The following is a 25,788-nucleotide window of genomic DNA, read 5'->3' on the forward strand; positions in this document are numbered from 1 at the left end:
TCACAATACCATTGCATGTGGAAAATCTGCAGCGAGAAGCAGTAAAGTGGATGACATTTTGAAAAAGAGCTTATCCATGTGCTGCAGACTTAGGGTCCATTCACACGTCCGTAGTATATTGCAATAGTCCATTCAGACGTCCGTAGTATATCCGCAATACACCCGGCTGGCACCCCCCATAGAAATGCCTATTCTTGTCCGGAAATGCGGATGCGGAGAGCACATAGTGTGCTCTCCGCATCTCTTCCGGCCCCATAGAGAATGAATGGGTCCACACCTGTTCCCGATATTGCAGAATGGATGCGGACCCATTTGTGGATGTGTGAATGGACCCTTATTCTGCAACAGTATCCACACGTAACTTGACACGCAGTGCGGATTTTAAATCCACAGCATATCGATGCAGAGAATGCTATCCGCATGCTTTATTTATCACTTAGTGTCCCAAATTGTGATACGTCTAGCTTGCATGTTCAGTTCCAGTGCTAGGAGTACAGGACTACTTGGCATCAGTCGAGTATCCGTGTGTTCTTCACATGACCATGGACAGATTTTTACCCTAAAGGCTGTATAAGACAGCCTGATTCTGCCAGCGATTGTCGGGAAGGAAGGATTGCTTCCTGGCAATCGCCTGCTTGCTAGCGGAGGAGACCGCTGCTATTACATGCATGGGGGGAGTGATCGTTATACCATAGCTCTTCCCTATACTGAATCATTGTTTGCTGGCAGCCGATGGTGATTAGACATGATTTAAACATGTCAAAAGATTTGGATTGCCTGATGATCGAGCATTTGCACATTCATCGGGTAATCGGCGGCAGTGTAGGGGCTCATGCACATGACCGTATTTTCTTTCCGTGTCCGTTCAGTTTTTTTCTTTTTTTTGCGGAAGTTACTCAGTGTGCATTCCATTTCCGTATGTCTGTATTTCCGTTCCGCAAAAAAATATCACATGTCCTATTATTTTCCGCATTACGGACAAGGCTAGTACTGTTCTATTAGGGTCCATTCACACGTCCGCAAAATGGGTCCGGATCCGTTCTGCAACGTTGCGGAACGGATCTGGACCCATTCATTTTCAATGGGGCCGCAAAAGATGGGGACAGCACACTGTGTGCTGTCCGCATCCACACTTCCGTTCTGCAAAAAAATAGAACATGTCCTATTCATGTCTGCAGACACGGACAAGAAAAGGCATTTCTATTTAAAGCACCTGCCATGTGCGGTCCGCAAAATGTGGAACGCACATGGCCAGTGTCCGTGTTTTGCGGATCCGCAATTTGCGGACTGCAAAACACTTGCGGACGTGTGAATGAACCCTTAGGGGCCAGCTGTTCCGTTCCGCAAAATACGGAATGCACACGGACGTGATCCGTTTTTGCGGACTGCAAAATACATACGGTCGTGTGCATGAGCTCTTACACTGCCAGATAATGTATGACACCAACAGATTACCTGACAGATTTTCTGACCAATCATTTGTCAGATGGCCGTTTACACACACACATATTTTGTTATACGCGCCAATTATTAGTCGGACAGAAATTGGTCAGATAATCAGTTGGTGTAATACAGACATAAGAGTGTAATGCTGATCGTTTCTATTGAATTACTACAAGCAAAGGAGGAGCGGCGTGGGGATTGGGGGGGGGTCTGCTAGAAACACTAGAAGTCATAAAGTGGCCAGATATAGTCTGCACTTATGTACATATCCACACACAACAGCTTAACCTAAAGTCACCTGAAATGACATATACACGTTGATAAGCTTCATGCACAATATTTCTGACGTCTAATATTGCCATGCGACTGTTTACTCAGGTTTGTTGGAAGAATAACCTTGCAGGATCATTCAGAGGATATTGTAAGGTAATTTATCTTCATGTCCTGTGTTTCTGTTTGTTTGCTGATCGCACCGGTCCCAAGGGGGTCGTGCACATGAAAACTGTAGTAAACTTAAAAATGGCAGCGCTGCAAGCAGTCAGAGATATGCCATTTTATACCTGCTATGGAAGAATAAAGGCTGATATCTGTGCAGAATATGAAAGCCGTTGTCACAGGGCACAGAATATGTGGAATGTTTGAAATGCAAATAGAGGAAAACTAAAATGGAATTGTGACCCGTGTCACCTGAACTTAGTCACTCGCTGTTCAGTTTTATCGATTTAAAACAGTTGTTCTAACTGGGCAAGCCATTTTCCAAACACAGCGATCCCAGAAAATGGCTGATTAAGGGTCCATTCACATGTCCGTATGAATGCTCCGGATCCGTTCCGCAATTATGAGGAATGGGTGCGGACCCATTCATTTTGAATGGGGGACGGAAAAGATGCAGACAGCACACTGCGCATTTCTGGTCTGCGGCCCCGGACTTCCGGTCCCTGGCTCCACAAAAAAATAGAGCATGTCCTATACTTGTCCGTAGCTGCGGACAAGAATAGGAATCCTCTATATAGTGCTGGCCACGTGTGATGTCAGTGTTTTGCGGACCGCGAAACACTACGGACGTCTGAGTGGACCCTAATGCAGGTCCTGTGAGCGAGGTGAGGAAGAGCGGATTAGAGAATGTAATACAAATAAAACATTTTATTTTTAAGTGGGTTTTCCAGGAATTTAGTATTGAAGGCCTATCAATATCTGATCGGTGGAGGTCTAACTCCCAGCACCAACGCCGATCAGCTGTTGGAAGAGGCTACGGCGCTCCAATGAGCGCTGTGGTTTCAGTTATAACAGGATGACTTTTTTCTGTTTCCATCACACTAAGGACAGCCAGGGCAAACAACAGACCCCCTTGACTTGTGTTGGGGTGATTCAGGTTTCCATAGTGGTATCCATCTTTTTGACAGGAAGGACCGCGCTGCATGCTTGGAGTCTTATTCCACAGTCAGGAAGTCTCACTTCATGGCTACAAAGAGTCATGTGTAACTGTAGATATTTTATTTTTTTGTATTTATCATGTCTTAGTATTATATTCCCTCTAGCAGCTGGTTTCTGCATATATTTCCATATTAAGCCACCATGTGACTATAACCTCTGCTGTGAACAGAGGCAGAAGAGCAATGTGACAGGAGATCATCCTGAATGCTTTTCTTGTCCCACACACGGATGGCACTCTCTCCTAACCATGCTTGGAGGGTTGCATTATTCTCTAACCATCCCCTGCGGATCCTATACCTTCCCTATCTCATCATCGGCTTTCGTTTAATATATTTTAAATTATTTAATATTTAGCTGCAACAAGTCCTCTGAAGCAGAAGACTCTTTTCGGTGGGTCTTGAGCATATAATGTTCATATGCTTACATTAGTATTTATTTCACATTGTAGCCATAGTATCAATAGGGATTTTTTGGGCTAAGGCGGAGTGGTACATAGTAATTTTATAGTAAATCTATTTTTCTGAATTCCTTGAGGGTTATTGTGGTTGATGTAAGTTAACAGATTTGCCGTACTTATATGTGTGATCTTCTTTATTTGTATAAAAGACCTCTTGGACCAGAAAACCTTTTGCTTCGTGGGGCAAGATTGAAGAACACAAAGGAAATATTTGGTATGTTTTTCTTATATAAAATGTGAGGACTGTAGATAAATGACCCTTATGTATTGCTGAATGGATACAGTTTTTTTTGTACCTGATGGGGAAAAGGGCAAACATGAGAAAATATATATATTGTATGAACCATTTCCCTTTCCTTTCTCCAATTTATCGTGTGATTTTGCCGAGTACTCTGGTTTCCTCCCACACTACAAAATAGTTTGTCTGATATGGGGAAACTTGGAGAGACCTGTTGGCGACATGGCATTGCTGCAGAATATGCACTGTATAAGCAATGGGAAATACAGAGCATAAAGAAATACTTTTTATATATTTTTTTTTTGCTCTTCTTTAGTACTTGACTGGAACCTGTCAGATCCCTTATGCTGCTCTCTTTATAATCTGTAGTAGTATAAACTAGCCATTCTCACGATTTCTAGGCCTAGTATTTGAAGTACATTGTGTTATGCATGTGCAGAGCTTCTGAGCTCTCTTCACTCCTTTCTTGCTAATGATGGCATATTTCTGTCACTTTAGAACAACCAATTAGAGAACTCCAGTACCGTACATATGATGCGCTGGGCTCTAGTGTGCAATACTATAACCAAAAAAAAGTTTGAAGAACACTGATATAAAATATATGCAGTTTTATTAATACATAAAGTATACACAAGAATAGCATAAGGCACACGGTCATGGGAAGACAGGGAACCCCGTGTAGCGGGTAATGATTCCCACCCTCACACGTACCGCACTAACAAGGAGACAGACCAGAAAATCCGAAAAAAGTCTTAGTTTTTATTAATTTAATGAAACTGCATATATTTTGAGTGTTCTTCAAACTTTTTTGGGGATATTTCTATCACTTTGTCATCAGCGGCAGGTCTATATTTCATGGCTTTCATGCTAAGGGAAAGAAAATCAGTGTGTTGTCTGCCTGTGACGTACATAGGCAAAGTTAATACAAGGCACTTACTAATGTATTGTGATTGTCCATGTTGCCTCCTTTGCTGGCTTCATTCATTTTTCCATCAGATTATACACTGCTCATATCCAGGGGTTATGACCACCCATGCAATCCAACAGCTGTGGTCATGCTTGCACACTATAGGAAAGAGTGCTGGCCTCTCCAATGGCCAGGACCGTGGGAGCTCACATAGGCTGGTCCTCTTTCCTATAGTGTGCAAGCACTGCCACCGCTCATGGATTGCAGGGTGGTCATAACCCCTGGAAACGAGCAGTGTATAATGTGATGGAAAAATGAAAGCGCCAGCAAAGGAAGCAATATGGACAATTACATCACATTAGTTAAGTGCCTTGTATTAACTTTATCTACATGATAAATGCCATTTACTGAAGTGAGACAACCGTTTAATACCACGAGAATGTGACTTGATTTATTAATAGCATTATATGCTGCTGACAGTTTAGATAATGTCATTGTTTTAATCCACCTGAAAAGCAAGCATTGTGAGTAAAACATGATTAAACATTACACTTGACACTGCAATTGCTCTTCTTTTTATGTATAATGACATTGAATTCTGCATTTATTTTATAGGAGTTGCTGTATATACTGGGATGGAGGCAAAAATGGCATTGAATTACAAGAGTAAATCACAAAAACGATCTGCAGTGGAGAAGTATGACATCCTATTTTCTAGTAAAGCAGAACGCTAGTAGAGTTTATGTTATTATAATAAGAATAATAGTCTTTTTCTACACTGTTAGCAAAGCTGCAATTTTACATACTTAACAAATCATGTGTATTAAGAGAATCCAAAAAGCCACGTTACCAATAAAATTATAAAAAATTACAAAGATCTTTATTGAATAATAAATACCAGTAAAATACAAACCATTAAAAAAAAAGCTCCACACAAAAATGATCATTGCTGGTCAAAGCAACAGCGAAACGCGTTGACAGTGGAATACTATTGGTGGCTTGTGTCCTTTATTTTGGTATTATGCCTTTTTAGCTGCACTTTTTTTATGGGACTAGCGGAATTCTCCGCTTTGGATATTTTGTTGTACTATATTTAGGAAGGCTTTGAGCAATTTTTGTATGTAACTAGGTTGCCATGTTAATCAGGAGGTGTGTGCTGTTACACGTTTAGTCCACCAGGTGTCTCTGATGTTTTATCTTTCATTTTATGTGTAGAGCTTATTTTTTATTTTTATATGTATTTTACTGGTATTCATTTATTTACGATCCTTATAAAAAAAAAAAAATGTTTATAATTTATTGGCTACATGTCTTTTTGGATTCTGTTTCATACATGTAGCTGGCACTGATTTAGGCCTAGGTGATATGGGTTAAGCCTCATGCAGACGTCCGTGAAACAGTCTGTGAGATATTGGACTGGCATTGCAGGAGCGCACGGCGTCATTGGTTGCTATGACGCTGTGCGCTCCGGCAATGGCAGTCCGGTATCTCACGGACCGCGTTCCACGGACGTCTGCATGAGGCTTTAGTCAGCATTTGATACATTTCTTTACATTTGTATTATGGCTCTCGTTAGGAGAAACAAAATAAGAGTCTCGCAGGTATGATGGCTTTTAATGGCTAACAGCAAAAAAAGCAATGATGTTACATAGCAAGCTTTCAGGACAACGTAGGTCTCCATCAGGCAGTATAAAAAAGTGTCTGCGAATTACATATACTGTTACACATACAAAGTTAATACACGGCACTTACTGTAATGTTATCCATATTGCCTCCTTTGCTGGCTTCATTTATTTTTCCATCACATTATACACTGCTCTTATCCAGGGGTTATGACCACCCAGCAATCGAGCAGCAGCGGCTGTGCTTGCATACTGTAGGAAAAGGAGCCGGCTTTTTCCTATAGTGTGCAAGCACGGTCACCGTTGCTGGATTGCAGGGTGTAATTGTATATTTATTGAGGAGACAGCACACCAAGGATTTTGAGTAATGCTTCTTTAATTTAATTCATATTCAAACATCAGTGGTAGTTTGTAAATCAGTGCAATGTTTTGGGCACTTTCATTTAGTGCCCTTTTTCAAGCTTTGTACATGGTTCGGCCACAAGTTTGGTGTGCACCCACAAAAAGCCTTCTGGAAGAGTGCCGTGGTCATTCTCATGCTTACAAGCTGGATTTGCAGGGTGGTCATAACCCCTGAATACGAGTAATGTATAATGGGTCATTTATTAGCCAGAAATATGCCTATAATAGGCGCATCTCTGGCGCAAATTGTGGCGCCACAATCTGCGCAAGAGATACACCTAATATAGACTTATTTCGGGATAATAAATGACCCCCTTAGTGCACAAAATCAGGTACACTACATTACAGAACATGTTGGGAATCTGTATCCGGTCTGTGATCATTACATACGAACTGGTTTGGCAGCTCCTTACATTGCAAGGCCCACATAGGCCCACGACCTTCACCTGAAGGCAGCTCTGTTTTTTTTTTTTTTTTTTTTTTTTTTTTTTCCATGCAGCCCTCAAGTGTGGGCTTTCTTCTGGGATCCAGAATATGTCATGTGTCGTGCAGTCTGGGATTCTCCACGAGAATCCTGTCTTGAACTTCTGGCATGTCACGTCTGGTTGCCAGATGGCATCGTTGTAGTGCTTGATATCCGGAGGTCGTGAGGTAGCATGAGCGCTTCAGTTGCAGTGTCTTACTTGCAAAGACACAACACTGAAGCTTGGTTGCAGGATACGGCACCATGTCTGCTCCTTTTTGATCCGACACACTGCCTCCTGTGTAAGCCGCCTCCTCATGCCAAATTCCAAGAAGCCTGCATTGCTTGTTGTCACAGGGTGTACTAATTTGGTTGGCATTCCTGCTGTCCTCCTAGTGTTTTGGTCATGGCCCTCCTTTAAAATTTTGCACCCTATTGACTTATTATTTTTTATGGAGCGTAGACCCTGTGACTATTAAGTCTGGTGGGGGAGAATCCTCTTGTAAAAAGTGTGCAATTTGCAGAAAGTCATTACCGCTGCATTCTAAGAAGCCACTATGGTCTGCCCTAGATGTACTGAGAAAGTGGTTACGGAGGAGGAAATCCCTTCTGGATTCTATGAGAACCTTGGGTTTAATACTCCCCCTGTCATCTCCTTCTACTTTGTTTAAGTCTTTGCTTCCTGATGTTGGTTCCGGAGTAGAAATTGATGGAGAAATTCTGTCTAATATAGATTGAGGGGGTCATTTGCTATTCAGAAATATGCCTATATTAGGCGTATTTCTGGCACAGATTGCGGCACAAAGTTTATTTGCTCACGCCAGGTCTAAAAAAAGTGGGCATGGCGGGGAAGGGGACGGGCCAGTAGGCCCATCTCATTCATCATTTTCTATGCCTGTTTTAGGTGTAGAAAATGGTCTAAAAAAATTGGATATTGTGCAAAGTTCATTTATTTCAGTAATGCAACTTAAAAGGTAAAACTATTATATAAGATAGACTCATTACATGCAAAGCGAGATATTTCAAGCCTTTCTTTGTTATTATTTGGATGATTATGGCTTACAGTTTATGAAAACCCAAAGTCACAATTTTGAGGTACCCTTTGCTCAGGGGGTATGGATTAATTAGCTGACTAGAGGGTGACACTTTGAGCCTAGAATATTGAACTGTAGTACTGATTTACCTTTATAGCTTTTATTTTGGACTTTATTAGTAATATTATAATATCAATATTTTGTCAATCAATTTATTTGCATAGGTCCATGAACACCTTCTTGCTTGTGTACCTGATTATTCTCCTGTTTGAAGCTATTCTCAGCACCATCTTGAAATATGCATGGCAAGCAGAAGAAAAATGGGATGAACCATGGTACAACCAAAAAACAGAACATGACAGAAATAGCAGTAAGGTGTGATAAAGTGTGTGTTCTCATGAGACCGCTGAATTTATAATTGGCACTGTCAACTATGCTCATAGGCTAGCGGGTATTTGGAGCACCCACCATACAACCTTCCAAACTATTGGGGTCATTTTATCAAACTGGTGTAAAGTAGAACTGGCTTAGTTGCCCATAGCAGCCAGTCAGATTCCACCTTTCATTTTTGAAATCTCCTTTGGAAAATAAAAGGAGGAATCTGGTTGCTATGGGCAACTAAGCCAGTCCTACTTTACACCAGTTTGATAAATAACCCCACATGTCTTTGTTCTGTATATGGAGCAGAGAATATTACCTTTTAAAAAAAAATAAAAAATAGAGAGCTCTCACTAAGGGTTCAGGCACACCGCCATGCCCGTATTGTGGCCCGCAAACAGCGGGTCAGCAATAAATGGGCATCGGCCGTGTGCACACCGTATTACGTGAATGGGTCCTGCCCTACGGTCAGTGCCCATGCATTGTGGACCGCAGCACGGGCCTGGCCTGCAGACGTTCGTGTGCATGAGCCCTAATACTAGTATTATATGCCGACTGCAAGCAATGTGCAAAAGCGCATGAAGTGTGTTCTGCATCTTTTCCAGCTGGAGAGTGGAAAGTGATGTCGCAGAAGGGGAGGTGGTGGTTTAGCAACTTCAGTTATACAGCCCAGAAATATGCCACAGCAGTGAATATGACCTGTGCTGTTAAAGCTGATCTGTCACCTGAATATCATGCTCTGTCTAGGGGCAGTTTATTGCAGAGACAGGTCTCCTCTCTCCTCTCATACTGGGCTAATTGGAGCAACCAAAGAATACAGCGTACTTCTAGTCCACCATATGATTGAGAATATGCCCCTTAACAGTATTATACAATGACTGTATATACAGTGACTTAACATACAGTATACTGTATATGTGTAGGAAACGGACAGAATGGCTCCGTGGCCTGGTCTGAGAGTGCTATCTTGGCGGCTGCGTGTGAGGAGGAGGATCTGCTTTGGGGCCCAGTCAGTTCTAGTTACGCCACTGACTGGTACATGGAAGCATGTCAGTCACTTTACATAAGGCAGCATATGTAGGTGACAGATGGACCAGGGTTGTAGAATGGTATGATAAATGACTCTAGTATTTTACTAAATATGAAAATCTGTTTGGAATCTTTCTTTAAAGGGGTTACCCAGGTTAAAATTGTTATGGAGCAAATTGCAGAGAGGCTGGTAAAATAGTAGTTTAAGGGTCCATTCACACGTCCATAGAATGGGTCCGGATTCGTTCCGGACCCATTCATTCTCTAGTCTATGGGGCCGGAAGAGATGTGGACAGCACACGGGATCTTCTAGTCTGCGGCTCCCGAAAAATATAGAACATGTTCTATTTTTGTCTGCAATTGCGGACAAGAATAGTCAGTTCTATTGGGGTGCCGGCCGGGTGTATTCCGGATCCGCAATACACTACGGACGTGTGAATGGACCCTTAAAGAGACACTTCCATCAATTTTTTTTAGCACATCAACGTATATGTTTATATGCAAATATATATGTATGTTATATATATATATATATATATATATATATATATATATGTGTGTGTGTGTATATATATTTATTTATTTATTTATTTATTTATTTATTTATTGGTGGTGGATGATAATTTTCATGGTATAAGTTTTTGGAGACAGTCCATGTGTTCTGCTTCCTCTGCTGGCTCTTTAACTTCCTGTTGGGAAGGTGCAGGTTTTAGAGGTGGGACCTGCACGTATCTTACATCGGTGGCATATCCTACTTTCGCTTTGCATTTGACTCTATCTGTAGTTATAAAGTCTACGTAAACATATCATTTATTGATACACTGCACTTGTGAACTGTAAAGTGTATATTGACAATTAATATAATTTATTATTGACCAGAACAGCTCAAAATGCTCATTGTTATTTTTAAAATAACGATATTTGTCTAAAATAGTACCAGTGGGTTTACGGTGGGTGCTGTTTAAAAACACACTGAACAAAATGTGAAACTTTACGCTGATTGCCTCTTTATTTTTGAAAGGTGAAATATGTTCAGTCTGTAATGTCTAAACCAGCTTTTTTCAGAGGTTGTCCAGTTTTTTTTTTTTTTTTTTCCGTTTTTCTTTTCGTTTTTTGAGTAATCCATACTTATCTGCTGCCAATGACTGGACTTTCACTTGTATCACTAATAAAGATGTCTTATTTTCTTTTTTATAGATTTTAAAATTCATTTCAGATTTCCTGGCATTTCTTGTGCTTTATAATTTTATTATCCCAATATCGCTTTATGTGACTGTGGAGATGCAAAAATTCCTTGGCTCATTTTTTATTGGTTGGGACCTTGATCTCTATCATGAAGAAAGCAATCAGAGAGCTCAAGTTAATACATCTGATCTAAATGAAGAGCTTGGACAGGTAACTCTTCTGCCATCAAATGGTGTATACCATACCCTTTACAAAGTTTTATTTGAATTCATCTGTGAGTACCTGCTCTGTGAATTTAACTGTTCTTTCTGTAAAGCAGCGGATGTCAATCATGTCAGGTTGGCCGCCATCCCCCCTCAGGGACTGTCGAGATGATTCAATTGTAATGGCAATGTTCCCTCTAGCTGAGCACTTTCATACTGCAGAAAAAGTCATAGGTGATTTTACCTCAACAGGAATTGTAATTATAATGTACATATTACAATGTGAATCTTGGGTTATCCAAGTTTAAGTAACCCTCCTCTAGGATGCCCAGCCCTGCGACCCTGCACATACTTACCTGGTTGCCGACGCCTGTTTCCTCCAGGATCGGCCTGCTATTGGCTGCAAACCCCCCCCCCCCATATTGCACACACAGTCCTTGCTGCAGAGGATGGAATTGAGACTGGCCCATAGGCTTCTATTGAGTGCGTCTCCTGCTTTGACATTGTTAAAGCAGCCCTAAATTAGGGCATTTTAGATACACTCTGGTGTTCCAGATCAATGTACCCCCCCAGGGGTTAATATCCACACGTGGCTGAGAGACTGAACACTGACACAGAAGTTGGTCAAAGCAATCTCTAACTTTATTTATTTAAATCAGGTAAGCCGTATTATACATCTTCAGAAGAGGGCAGTCCTCACTGAGGCTTAAACATTGTTTCATTGGTCAAAAAGGAAGAAGAGATAAGAGAGAGGAGATAATACACCTGCATCTGCGCAGTGAATACCACTTTGGAATGTGAACTAATGTAAACATCTCGTTACCATCGCCATTTTGTAATGGTGGACAATCTAACAATAATACTGCATACGTCATATGTGACACTCCAAAGAGGTGCTTCTCTATAGGCAGTGAATAATATATATCATCAAGCCATATGATTGGCTTACGCATCTCCACCACACTCTATGGGACACCTGTATAAAGATGAGAAATCAGACACTTCTTACAGCACAGCACTTTGCCCCCCTTCCTCTCCACTCCAGCCTTGAAACAAAGAGAGGGGTGGGGAGGCATCTTTAACAGTCCCCCCTTGAATTTCATTCTCTCCCTAAACCTAACCATCTGTCCCAATGCTACGCCTCCTTTTCACCAGCTTCCACGACAAGCCATACCTAGCGAACAACCTCCCGTGACACTGGATTTGAGCACGGGGATGTCAGATGATCTTTCCCTAACCGGCGTTGGCATTATATGGGGGGGGACTGGAGGTTATCAGTGCTTCTGATTTTCTGGATCGATGTTTTTATACAATTTTTCCATATTCTTTTGAGTCATGATCAACAGTCACACAAGGGAAAACCAGTCTCAACACTTCCTTGAAATCAATCCAATTATGCTTTTCTTTGAGCTTCACTGTGCTTGTGGTCAGCAACACTCGGAATCGACCATCAAACCAGGGTTTTAGGACTTTTCTAACGTGTCTTTTTCTACCACCCAATCTCCAGACACAAGTGGGTGGGATCCTGGTACTTTATCAAAACCTGGAAGTGAAGCAAAAACTCGAAAATGTACTTTAGTCAAATGCTTGTACAAAACTGATCACATAATCTGTCAGACAACCATGTTGCATCTGGAGCTGCTGTGGGAAATAAAATCCTATCCTAGGGCCTGACCCAAAAAGGACCTTTATAGGGACAAAGGCCTGTCTCGCGGTTAGGCGTATACCTTACTAAAAGAGGGCTACCAGCAGGCACTCTGTTAGGGCTTTTGAATCTTTAACTTAGTGTCCCGTTCATTTTTATTTTTTTTTCCTCCCTACTCTACTGCTGCTTTGTGGATGGTACGAAGCATGTAAGGCCTGTCCTACACCCAAAACCTTCATCATCTCCTGCATCACTTCACCTGTGAAGTGAACACCTGTGTCACTTTCAATGATCTAAGGTACCCCATACCTGCACTCAACTTCGGCCATAATCTTTTTTACTTCTTTGGGTACGGTTTTGGCCATCCTGAAAACAAGTCACATATCAATACATACTCATACATGCCCACCTTGTGTAGTTGAAGGTAGTCTGTAAACGTTGAAACAGATACAAAAAGCAAGACGTGTTTCTTGGGTACCTTAACCACCTTGCCCACGTTGTTCTGGACACGACCGTTTATCCTTGAGTATGTCTGACTGTTACAGTGCTGAACCCTGGGGCGTACCATATGCTACGTACTAAATCACACATAGCAGTTTTTGTCTGGTGCGTCACTCCATGGGTTGCCTGTGCCATCGTGGATTAGAGGGACCTGGGAAGGCAAAGTTTCCCTTCTTATTTGTAGTCCCCCCTTTTCCATCCACCAGTCCCTTTCCTCCTTCCCCATCTGGTTCTGTAAGGTCTTAAGAACTTTCGGGAGACAGGAGGAGTTATTTCAGGGACCTGAACTGTGGCCACTTAAGACAGGGGTCTGCTTAGGTAATTTGGCAGCCATTTTTGCCGCCTGATCTGCCGTGGCTTTCCCCTTTGCCTCCTCTGCATCTGTTTACAGTGGCCTTTCGTTGCTATCATCACCTCTCATGTTAGTGACAAGAGGGCTTCCATCAGAGACCTCACTGCTTCCCCATTTTCGATGGGTTTACCTGAAGCGATCAAGGAGTCTCTGGCTTTCCATATGGGCCCATAGTCATGGGCTATCCCAAAAGCACACCTGGAATCAGTGTAAATGTTGGCTGTTTTTCCATCTGCATATCCTGTGTAGTACCTGCCATCCTGGCCATACCTCGATCCATCCACAAAGAGCACATGATCTAGATTACCTAATGGCTAATTTACCAAATCCCACTACCTCTTGTGACATCATCTGCAAACAGTCAGGAGCCTCTTCCTTTGAATCTGGAAGAAAAGTTTAAAGTGCGGTGCCCTAACTCTTCCCTCCCCCCTTGGTCCAGAGGCAACAGGGTGGCTGGGTCCAAAGTATTACACCTTTTGGAGAGCAACATTGTCAGGCAACAAAATGGAACACTGCATTCTCAAATAACGGGCAACAAAACAATAATTTGGATTGTACGTTCATGAGGATAGATGTAATATCACCATCACTTTGTGGTTCAGTACTATCTCAGAGCTTTCATCAAGCATAGCTAGTACAACTACTACAGCTCTGATGCAGAAAGGGGCACCTCTGGCCACAGGATCAAGTCTGGCTGAATAATATGCTATGGAGCGTTATTGCTGGCCATGCAGTTGGGTGAGGACAGCTGAGTCATGGCCACTCACTTCATAACAATACAATCTAAATGTAATAATCTGATAGGCCCAGTGTGGGGGAACACAAAATTGCCAGTTCTAGGCATAAAAAGCATCTACCACCTCATCTGTGAAGCGGTAGGGACTAAAGGACAAATCAATCACAGTGGAGTGAGTAGGGGTAATGGGAACCTGAGCCAACAAGGTGTGTGTATTGGGCACGATGTGGGTGTTAGAAACTGTGACTTCATTAACTGCATGTAGGTCATGTACCATCCAATAGTGAGTGGTTTTGCTTTTTTCAGCTTCTGGGAGTACTGATGCAAACATGGACCAGGGAATTTTATCACTAATGGCCAACAAACAAAGTTCCTGGTCGTTAAGGGCACCTGTAAGCTTCACAGTGCCGTCTTCCTGATGTGCGATACCAGCATGTACTTTTGCAAGCAAATCTGCACCTAGAAGGCAACAAAGGGCGTTACCACTGACCAGCAAACGGGCAAGCGCATCTTGGTTAGGGGCAAATCTAATATGGATGGTTTCTGTTGAAAAGGAGCGTACTACTTTCCCATGGACTTCTACCCAAAGACTGGTGTGCTTGGGGAGTAAATCAGGGGAGGCCATGTTTGCTGTGCACAACTGTCTTGGCTGCTCCAGTATTAATCAAAAAGGGACTACTTCTTTATCACCCAGAGTAAGGGATATCATTGGGCCAGACTGAATCTGCTAAAAATGTTTAAAAGTAGAGCCGATACTGGATATCCTGTTTCCTAATCTTATACATCTGCATTCATATACATTTTCATTAACAGCTCATAATTAGTCTTCACACACATTCGCCTCAATTACAACTCAAAGCCACACCCATTCACATTCCACTGAATCATTTATGTCTTCCAACCCACATTGTTTCATCCCAAAACTTGCAGCACAGACAAACACAGCTTTCCTGGAAACAGCCACACCACACCCAGAATTGCTGATGGTCTGTCGCTGTAAGACAATATACATGTTATAATCATACAGTCATTTTGTTAAAAGCTGAATTCCCACAGTGCACTGCTTGGGAAAGAAGATTATTGAACAATTCTTTGTCTTCTATAATAATATTACACATATAACATCACTTACTCTGCCCGATTCTCTGCCCCCATTTTTCCCTCCCCCCATTTTCCTGCTCCTCTTATCTCAGGAATGTTTCTGTGTGAAGGCGGGGGGGAAAGTGAATCTCTCTATTTCACAGTTCCTGACCATCTTTTTGTCCCTCCAGTTGCCATAAATCGACTTGCCGCTCGGTGCCATGCCTGTGCGGCACCTAATAATCCTTCATCATTCCGCTTTCCCTGACACTGCTCTGTTTTCTCACTCGTTAAAACTCCCCCTTCAACATCACCGGAGTTCTGATGCCCTCAATCTGTAAGCTCTAACTTCAGTTTCTTACAGATTGTCATCCCTGTTGCCAGCCGGGCGACCTTCTGTCTGGGGCCACACTTTCTCTAACATTCTTTGTCACATTTTAACTTTCAATTCTCCATATCACATCCTATAATCTCCCTCTTTATAATACTGGGACTGACCCATCTTAACAACAGTATTACAAACTGACACACACACAAAACAGAGGAGTGATCAGCACCTTTTAACCCTTTCCTCCACAGACAAAGGATTCACCCTCCCCACTGGTTTGCTCAAATCTGACTATCACGTCTGACTAGTCAGCCGGGACTCACCGCACGTCTTCCCCAAAACCAGGGGTCAGGCGGGGCTCCGTCGTGTCTTCCTGGGGTCAGGTCAGGTAGACCTGGGGTCAGGTCAGGTTTGATCTGGGGAAGACTCCCCGCAGTCTTCCCCAGATCAAAAGGTCATGAGAGGTTCTACCATCTTCCTAGGGTCAGGTCAGGTAGTCTCTGCAGTCTTCCATTAGATCAAAAAGGTCATACGGCTCTACGCGTCTTCCTGGTCAGGTCAGCCGGAGTTTCTTTGTCCCACACCTCGGCGCTACAGCGCCCCCTTCCAAACCAGGAGGTTACTGTCCCCTCCCTTTGTCTGTGGTTTTACCGTCTGTGCTCAACTCACTCTTCGCATATCACAGACACACACAAAACATATACACACCAGAGTGATCTATGATTTCAGACTATGGTTCTATGGACCCCAGGCTTTCAGCATTACAGCCGACTACTATACTTACTTGGGTACCACCTCACAGCAGACTAAGCCAACATGAAGTGACGAACTAAATGGCAGAAAGGCAGGTAAGAGTATTCTTACCGTTCTATGAAAGCCGGCCATCTCCTCTCTGCTGTTCGTCAAGTCCTGGGGCCTCTTGTGTGTCGGCTGTCGATGCTCCCTTCGCCTTGGGGCCCCACGTTGGAGGCGCCATTTGTTAAAGCAGCCCTAAATTAGGGCATTTTAGATACACTCTGGTGTTCCAGATCAATGTACCCCCCCAGGGGTTAATATCCACGCGTGGCTGAGAGACTGAACACTGACACAGAAGTTGGTCAAAGCAATCTCTAACTTTATTTAAATCAGGTAAGCCGTATTATACATCTTCAGAAGAGGGCAGTCCTCACTGAGGCTTAAACATTGTTTCATTGGTCAAAAAGGAAGAAGAGATGAGAGAGGAGATAATACACCTGCATCATCTGCGCAGTGAATACCACTTTAGAATGTGAACTAATGTAAACATCTCGTTACCATCGCCATTTTGTAATGGCGGACAATCTAACAATAATACTGCATACGTCATATGTGACACTCCAAAGAGGTGCTTCTCTATAGGCAGTGAATAATATATATATCATCAAGCCATATGATTGGCTTACGCATCTCCACCACACTCTATGGGACACCTGTATAAAGATGAGAAATCAGACACTTCTTACAGCACAGCACTTTGCCCCCCTTCCTCTCCAGCCTTGAAACAAAGAGAGGGGTGCGGGGGGGAGGCACTTGAAGAAGAAAAAGTTTAACTCATTACACTCGAGATATATAGAATAAAATTCACACATCTTTAACAACATATCAAAAGTTTTTGAAAACTCAGTGACCCTTTAACCCCTTAAGGACTCAGGGCGTACCAGTGCGCCCTAACTTTAAATTGCGGAGCGGCGGGGGTTAATCGCAATAGGATGTCCGCTGAAATCATTCAGCGGGCATCCTGTCATAAAGCCGTGGTGGGGGGGGGGGGGGGGGGGATTCAGGATGTCTTCAGTTCAGTCATTTTGACTGATCAGGCAAAAGAGAAAACCGTAGCATGCTACTGCTTTATCTCCGGCGGAAAAAACTGAAGACTTGCCTGAATGCCGGATCCGGCATTTTTTTCCATAGGAATGTATTAGCGCCGGATCCGGCATTCAAAATACCGGAATGTCGGATCCGTCTTTACGGTCTGCGCATGCGCAGACCTTTAAAAATTAGAAAAAAATAAATGCTGGATCCGTTTTGCCTGATGACACCGGAAAAACTGATCCGGCATTGCAATGCATTTTTCTGACTGATCAGGCATTTTTCAGACTGATCAGGATCAGTCAGAAAAAATGACATGCATTTGCATACAGTTTGCCTGATCAGGCAGGCAGTTCAGGCAACGGAACTGCCTGCCGGAATCAAACAACGCAAGTGTGAAAGTAGCCTAAGGTATCGCCGCGTCTGTGACAACCTGGTCTATAAAAATATCACATGATCTAACCTGTCAGATGAATGTTGTAAATAACAAAAAATAAAAACGGTGCCAAAACCGCTATTTCTTGTTACCTTGCCTCACAAAAAGTGTAATATAGAGCAACGAAAAATCATATGTACCCTAAACTAGTACCAACAAAACTACCACCCTATCCCGTAGTTTCTAAAATGGGGTCACTTTTTTGGAGTTTCTACTCTAGGGGTGCATCAGGGGGGCCTCAAATGGGACATGGTGTCAAAAAACCAGTCCAGAAAAACCTGCCTTCCAAAAACCGTATGGCATTCCTTTCCTTCTGCGCCCTGCCGTGTGCCCGTACAGCAGTTTACGACCACATATGGGGTGTTTCTGTAAACTACAGAATCAGGGCCATAAATATTGAGTTTGGTTTGGCTGTTAACCCTTGCTTTGTAACTGGAAAAAAATTATTAAAATGGAAAATCTGCCAAAAAAGTGAAATTTTGAAATTGTATCTCTATTTTCCATTAATTCTTGTGGAACACCTAAAGGGTTAACGACGTTTGTAAAATCAGTTTTGAATACTTTGAGGCAGGCATGCGCAACCTGCGGCCCTCCAGCTGTTGCAAAACTACAACTCCCATAGTTCCCGGACAGCCTACAGCTATCAGCCTACAGAAGGGCATGGTGGGAGTTGTAGTTTGACAACAACTGGAGGGCCGCAGGTTGAGCATGCCTGCCTTGAGGGGTGTCGTTTCTAGAATGGGGTCATTTTTGGGTGGTTTCTATTATGTAAGCCTCACAAAGTGACTTCAGACCTGAACTGGTCCCTAAAAATTGGGTTTTTGAACATTTTCTGAAAAATTTCAAGATTTGCTTCTAAACTTCTAAGCCTTGTAACATCCCCAAAAAATAAAATATCATTCCCAAAATGATCCAAACATGAAGTAGACATATGGGGAATGTAAAGTAATAACTATTTTTGGAGGTATTACTATGTATTATAGAAGTAGAGAAATTGAAACTTGGAAATTTGCAATTTTTTACAAATTTTTGGTAAATTTTGTTTTTTTTTTTATAAATAAAAAAGAATTATTTTTTTTTACTTCATTTTACCAGTGTCATGAAGTACAATATGTGATGAAAAAACAATCTCAGAATGGCCTGGATAAGTCAAAGCGTTTTAAAGTTAGCAGCACTTAAAGTGACACTGGTCCGATTTCCAAAAAATGGCCAAGTCCTTAAGGTATAATAGGGCTGAGTCCTTAAGGGGTTAAATCTCCATCACAACAATATAACATCTGGCTACTGCTGTAAAATACCTTATTTGTCCAAATGCAAGACAGTCTTTATGCACTTTAAATGTATTACAGCTTGGGGTACTTTTGTGTTTGGAATATCCTTCAGTGTAAGTTTTAGCCTATTTGGTAAATGTTAGGAGTCCTTCAGGGCCCCTAAGCACAGACTAAGAGCGTTCTTTATTAAATGTGGTGCAGGGATAGCTACTTTTCTGTGACTGTATGCCAATTATTGGTTGGCTTACTATGAGACATATTTTTATGCCAAAATGGTGTGTCTTGTGCCCCTCCCCTTTCCCACAAAGCCTCCATGCCTTGTCGAGGGGGGGTGTTAGAAACCATAGATGTGCCAATTTTGCACCAGGATTTTTGGAGCATGCACATTAGCAAATCTGGGCCAGTGTTTCTTCCCACTAATGTTTTCATCATAGCATTTATCCCCTATAGAGAGGGAGATATCAGAACGCCTGAAAAAACTGAGCTACATACAGTATGCTACGTTTTTATTTAATGAAAACACCATAAGCAAAAATAATCCTTGTGTGACCTGCCTTTCATATATATTTCCCTTCAACTAACACCTGGAGCCTACCACAAAAAATGCACCGAAAAACACAACACGAAAACAAAACATGAAAAACGTCAGAAAACCTGTGTGTAAACCCCCCTCACACAATTTTTTTTTTTTTTGTAGTATTTTGTTCATTTGAAAGAAAAATTATGAATGTTAAGAATGCTATGCGACACCACTCTTATGGTGTAAAGCATGACCTTGCGTATGCCTCCTCAGAATCATAACAGGCTACTTTAACACGTGGCACAGCAATCTGGCAGACTGTTCTCTGGATCCAGCATAGACAGACAGACAGGGCCCGTTGGACCCCACTGATTATAATGGGAACAGACGGGGATTTGACCTTGCAAAAAACATTGCATGCAGCAATATTTGACTGGCCAAATCCCGGTCAATAAGGTCAGACGTGTACGTGGCATTATCCTGCTATGCCGGATCTCGAGAACTCTGGCAAGCTGTGCCGCACGTGTGAAACTAGCTTTAGTAGCTTCTACTGGATCTACATCCAACCACTTCTGATGCATCTTTGTACCAATTCATTCCATTAAAACAGGTTTACCTTACACTAGTTCTGGTGATTACCGTAGTTGTAATTCCCACCTGTCAGCACTTTTTCAGTTTGGTGTTTTCTTCATATTTACTTTTTGTTAACTTTTAGAATATTCTACATATTTTCCTTTTTATTTTAGAACATTAGGAAACTTCTTCTTCTTCTCCTTCTTCTCACAGGTAGAATATGTGTTTACGGACAAAACAGGCACATTGACAGAAAATGAGATGCAGTTTAGAGAATGTTCTGTAAATGGAATTAAATACCAAGAGATTAATGGGAAACTTGTTCCAGAAGGAGTGACCGTAGATTATGTTGATGGAGCCTCTACAAGCCTGGTAAGGCAAATGTGTTCTAGACTATGCAGTACAGTACAGTTACTGTATTGTATGTAAACCAGTCTCAGGTCTTAGGCTCCATTCAGATGTCCGCATCCGTTGCGCAATTTTGCAAAACAGGTGCGGACCCATTCATTCTCTATGGGGACGTAATGAATGCGGACAGCACACAGTGTGCTGTCTGCATCCGCATTTCAGGAGGGCGCCGCCGATCTTCCGGTCCACGGCTCCGGAAAAAAATAGAACATGTCCTATTCTTGTCCGCAATTGCGGACAAGAATAGGCATCTCTACGGGGGTGCCGGCTGCGTGTATTGCGGATCTGCAATGCACTACGGATGTGTGAATGGACCATTAGTCTGCAGTAGCGAATCTAAACAGCAATGGGTTCTTGGTCTCAGTTCAGGCATGGTGATAGTTACTTCAAGAGCATCTGCTAGCATGGTTAAACCTATCAAACCAGGCATAATCTCTGATAGGGTTGATCATGCTGAGTAAAATGTTGCCTGTCTTTTGTTTCTACAGTGAACTTCTGCCGAGATTTTTTTTATATTTATGCAGCTCGCCTATTTCAAGCACCAAGGGGCTTGCCATAGTGCCTTGAGCACTGCTATCGCAACGCCTCTGTACTCTATGTACTCCCTTTTAAATGACAGGGTTAGTGATCTCGTCTAGCCCTGCTTTCTTGCGCCAGCCTGGAGCACTGCTATTGCAACACCCCTGTGCTCTGTGCGTTCCCCTTTGATTGACAGGGTTAGTAATCTCGTCTAGCCCTGCTTTCTTGCGCCAAGCTGCATTCTGTGACTCGGCACTTCTGCAGTGGATCGAATACTGCTTCCCAAGCTTGTAAAACAGCAGCGGATTCATTTTGCAAGCCCCGCGTTGGCTAAGTGACTTCAGGAAGCAGTATCTGATTCACTGCACAAGAGCCCGAAATGAGACCTCTCTGTTTTTGAGCTCCCAGATTCCGTGGTCACATTTGAGGGGTTAAATGTTTGCGATCGACATTATCATCGATCATATACATTGGCCTGAGAGTTTGCTGTTTAAAACGGGCAACTGGCTGCTATGGCGCCCGCTGCGCTTGCGACCACATACCCAACCACATGAATGGGTAAAATGCAATCAAAAGATTACCCTTAAGGTGTCAGTAGCCTTTAAATATGGCTTTTATGTACTTGTGCCTTTAAATATATAAAATACACCTACATAAATGTATAAAATATGTATTTTCACATTTATCAGAGTTTAGAAGAAGAACTTTTCTTCAAAGCGGTCTCCCTCTGCCACACGGTGCAAATAAGTTATGAGCAGCCCAACAGTTGTGTTGATGGGCTACGGTTCTCCAATGGACTGTCCTCGCAGCTGGAGTATTATGCATCATCGCCTGATGAAAAAGCATTGGTTGAAGCTTCCAGAAGGTGACTTGTCCCATAATTACTACAATGGAATGTTTAGGGTTAAAAATGTTTTACTGACCCATTATTTAATTTTCTTATTTATGAAGAACAATACAATCCCCTACGGCAGCCAGAGAAATCGATACACACGTGACGCCTCCGTCTGCCTGTATAATGTACATTAAGTGGATTTGTTATTCTTCAAAAATAAGAGGACTATAAAGATCTTCCCTTTCATGTGTCATACTGTGTCTTCTGAGTGGTTAGTAAAACTTTTATTTTCTTGATTGGTTTTTACTTTTTGTAGATCTGGACATTTTTAGCAGTTTGCGAATCAGTCTGTTTTTTTTGTTATAAAATCATTGCTTCTAGAAAAAAATACCTCCATAATATGCACATGATGGGCCATATAGGAATGGAATCCCTGCAGCCTGAAATAATGGATGCTGGCTTTGTTTTGTCCATTTATAAATTATGCTTTGATTTCTAACGTCACTTCTTTTTTTTGTTTTCTTATTTTATTTTTACTTTTTATCATAGAATGGGTGTGGCATTTTCTGGTACAAACGGAGAAATTATGGACATCAAAATCCTTGGAAAACTGGAAAGGTAACACTTTTATATTAAAAGGAGAAAAGTAGCGAAAGTAAGTCACAGTAGTTATGAGGAAAGTAGTAGTTATTTCAGACTGGATTTTTATATGGTTCTGTGAGGAACTTTTTCCGTAACACTACTGGTTTTAACAAAATAATTTATAGAAATTATATTAATTTCTCAGGGAAAAATGTGAACATTTTTTGGGTGGTCTTGTTCATGTCTTTTTTTTTTCCTTGTCTTTGTGCTCTGTGCTTGATTTCAGTTTCTTGCACCACACCATATATTTACATTGCTGGTTGGATGTAGCACTATGCCTGCGGCGCCTTTTGCAGTGGCTGTCAGCTGTGACATACAGCTGTCACACTGCTACAAGGTCGGGATCAAACTTAAAACAACCTGTATGTAGGTTTTTTAAGAGCAGAATATGTGACTGGGAGAGAAGAGCTCTGTGAAATATAGGTTTATATGATTTGAAGCAGGTTCTCTGGTTAAAAAGCAGGGTAAATTGTGATAGAACTCCTTACGATATGTTCACATGACTTGTCCACTTTTTTGAAAAATCGGAATTGGAATCTGCAGCAGTAATCCAAAGCGGACCCTCCTATTTCTGCTACAGATTTGGTTTGAACTCCCATGGGCTTGGTCCCATTCAATGCGAAGAAATGATAAGGAAGCCAAGTCCCCCGGTGGGACTAAGAAATTAAGTACCATAAAGAAGTCTAATAAAAATGTACATAATTAGCCCACACAATTAACATGTTTCTCTCTCATGGTGAATGTGGTTAAAAAACAACAACCCTAAGGGTATGTTCACACATGGAAGATATGGTGCAGCAGCTCCTCAGCTTTGTACAGGACCAGCAAAGTGGACGAGAGTTTAAAAATCTCATCATGCATAAAAATTCAGCAGCGTGGATTTGAAATTTGCAGCATGTCAATTTATGCTGTGGATCTTCACTATGGATGAATCCACCCTTTGCTGTGGAAATGGCTGTGGATTTCACGCTCTCCGTTGCAAAGACCACATATAGCGCATTTGGTTTTTGCTGTGGATCCACAGCGGACTTCTCCACTGTCATGTATGGACGTAACCTAAAAGTAGTAGCAAAATAGCTATTCATAGTCATCCTGGCTCCAACAATAGGAATAAAAAGTCATCAAAAGTTTGATATACCCCCAAATCAACCAGGTATGTAGAAATGCAAATTACAAAATCCTTCTACAAAAACAAACTCTTCAGTAGCGAAAAATAACAATTTTATGGGAATTGCAGCAACACTAAAACTCCTACAGTTATGTTGATGGAAAAACAGAGGTTACTGTTTTCACATGCGTAGATGAAACAAAAATGTCTGTGTCCTTCACACCAAAACTAGACTGTGTCCTTAAAGCTACGTGCACACTACAATATATCTTGAATCTGTTGTAAAATCCATATGTTACATGTGGCTTGTGCTTCAGATTTCACCCCTTGCGTAGCTTGGGGTGGAATCTGCAACGAAGATCCGCACAAAGAATTGACGTGCTGTGGAGTCGCACCATAAGTTAATTTACGCAGGTGGAAAATTTCAGCACCATGTAGATGACTACATGAGTTGGCTTTCTCTGACGCTCTCATAAAGAATGAACGAAGGGACAGGTGGTGTGCTTAACCCGTCTCATAATTAGGACAGAGGAATGGGTCCCCTATTCTCATGATTGTGAGGGTCCCAGCAGGCAGACTACCATCAATCAGTTAGTTAAAACTTGCCACAACCCTTTTAAGTTTTTTAAACTTCCAGGTATAATTGGAAAGGATGTTAGAAGAAATGTAGGTATGCTACAGAAATGGTATGTTTTTTTTTTGTTTGTCCTGTTTGTATAAAAAAAAATATTATTTGTATTATTCTTTAAAGGTACAAGCTTCTTCATGTGTTGGAGTTTGATCCAAATCGACGTAGAATGAGTGTCATTGTTGAGAGTTCTTCAGGTAATTGCCCCTTTTAAAGAATATGGAAATCTTCGGAGGCAAATTTTTTCAGTTAGCCTTTATTAAATTATTGAGCTGTTCTGTCACAAAGGGTTAACAGTTTTTCTAGCTGTGTGACCGGTACTTTCACTTTGTGCAGGTCATATAATATAAACCTTATCTCTACTGAGAGTTCATAAACACTTATTTAAGCCACGTTTTTATCAGTAAAAACTGAGCTATAATGAGTATTTATAAGGTCAGAGAGCATAAGGAGTCCATCTGCTCCTGATTTGACGGAAAAGACCGAAAATCCACAGGCTGCTACTAGAGCATGTCAGCTATGTACAGAAAAAAGGGGCTCCATATTTTTTATAAATACAAATGTAAAAAATGTTTAGCTCAAAATGAGAACCATGCAATAATAAATAAAAAAATTGCCATCAAAGGTGTACATAGCCTTTTAAATACTATGGACACCTTTGAGATGGGAAAAAGTGTTACTTATCTTAGTTAGGGCTCATGCACACAAACATATTTTCTTTCCGTGTCCATTCCGTTTGTTTGGCGAACTGTATGCAGAACCATTAACAAAAATAAAAAAACGGAAGTTACTCCGTGTGCATTCCGTTTCAGTGTGTCTGTATTTCCGTTCCGCAAAAAAAAAGAACATGTCCTATTATTGTTCGCATTACGGACAAGGATAGTACTGTTCTATTAGGGGCCAGCTGTTCTGTTCCACAAAATACGCAATGCACACGGATGTCATCCGTATTTTTTGCGGACCGCAAAATACATATGGTCGTGTGCATGAGGCCTCACTGGTTACCTTCAGTTAAAAATGTTTTCACGTTGCAGTCTTCATTCCTTCATTCATTTTAAATCCCTTGATGTAGTTTACATCTGCTCCTAGTTTTGAACTTTTGTCATTTGGGTGTGTCCCTACCATTAATAAATGCTGGATGTGAGGTCTGTGTCTCCAGAGTGCTGCTGCCTTCACTAGCTCTCATACATCGGCACCATTTCATTCCTTGACTGATTTGTCCTTCTACAGCCCATGATACATAATCTTCCCTTCCTGCTGCTGTTTCTTACATTGAGAGAAGGGAGGGGGGGAGCTGAACGCATTTCTCGCTCGTATCATTGGGGGACACAGAAGACCATGGGTATAGCTGCTGCTACTAGGAGGCGACACTAAGCAAAAAAAAAAGTGTTAGCTCCTCCTCTCAGCTATACCCCTCCTGCAGACACCGAGCTAATCAGCTTTAGCTTGGTGTCCATAGGAGGCAGACATTTTTTTTTTTCTGTAGGTCTGCCAAAGTTTTTTTTTTCCTTTTTGTTTTATTTTGCAGGTTCGGGCTGCAGGTGGGCTCTCACCACCTGTTTTTCCCCACACTTAAGGGGGGAGACC

At 41.9% G+C, this 25,788-nt stretch overlaps 1 protein-coding gene across 4 annotated transcripts in view; it reads left to right on the top strand.

The window, feature by feature from the left end:
* ATP11B (ATPase phospholipid transporting 11B (putative)) overlaps window positions 1-25,788 on the top strand; it is a 177,486-nt gene that overhangs the window by 71,252 nt on the left and 80,446 nt on the right. For all 4 annotated transcript variants that reach the window (XM_040428283.1, XM_040428282.1, XM_040428281.1 and 1 more), the window contains exons 8-16: window positions 1,822-1,869; window positions 3,484-3,548; window positions 5,095-5,176; window positions 8,225-8,375; window positions 10,605-10,802; window positions 20,275-20,433; window positions 21,678-21,853; window positions 22,373-22,441; window positions 24,325-24,398. In XM_040428283.1, coding sequence (XP_040284217.1) covers window positions 1,822-1,869; window positions 3,484-3,548; window positions 5,095-5,176; window positions 8,225-8,375; window positions 10,605-10,802; window positions 20,275-20,433; window positions 21,678-21,853; window positions 22,373-22,441; window positions 24,325-24,398 — 1,022 coding nt within the window. The remainder of the gene's footprint in view (window positions 1-1,821; window positions 1,870-3,483; window positions 3,549-5,094; window positions 5,177-8,224; window positions 8,376-10,604; window positions 10,803-20,274; window positions 20,434-21,677; window positions 21,854-22,372; window positions 22,442-24,324; window positions 24,399-25,788) is intronic.

This window comes from Bufo bufo, chromosome 4 (genome assembly GCF_905171765.1).
Source record: "Bufo bufo chromosome 4, aBufBuf1.1, whole genome shotgun sequence".
NCBI classification, from domain to species: Eukaryota; Metazoa; Chordata; class Amphibia; order Anura; family Bufonidae; genus Bufo; species Bufo bufo.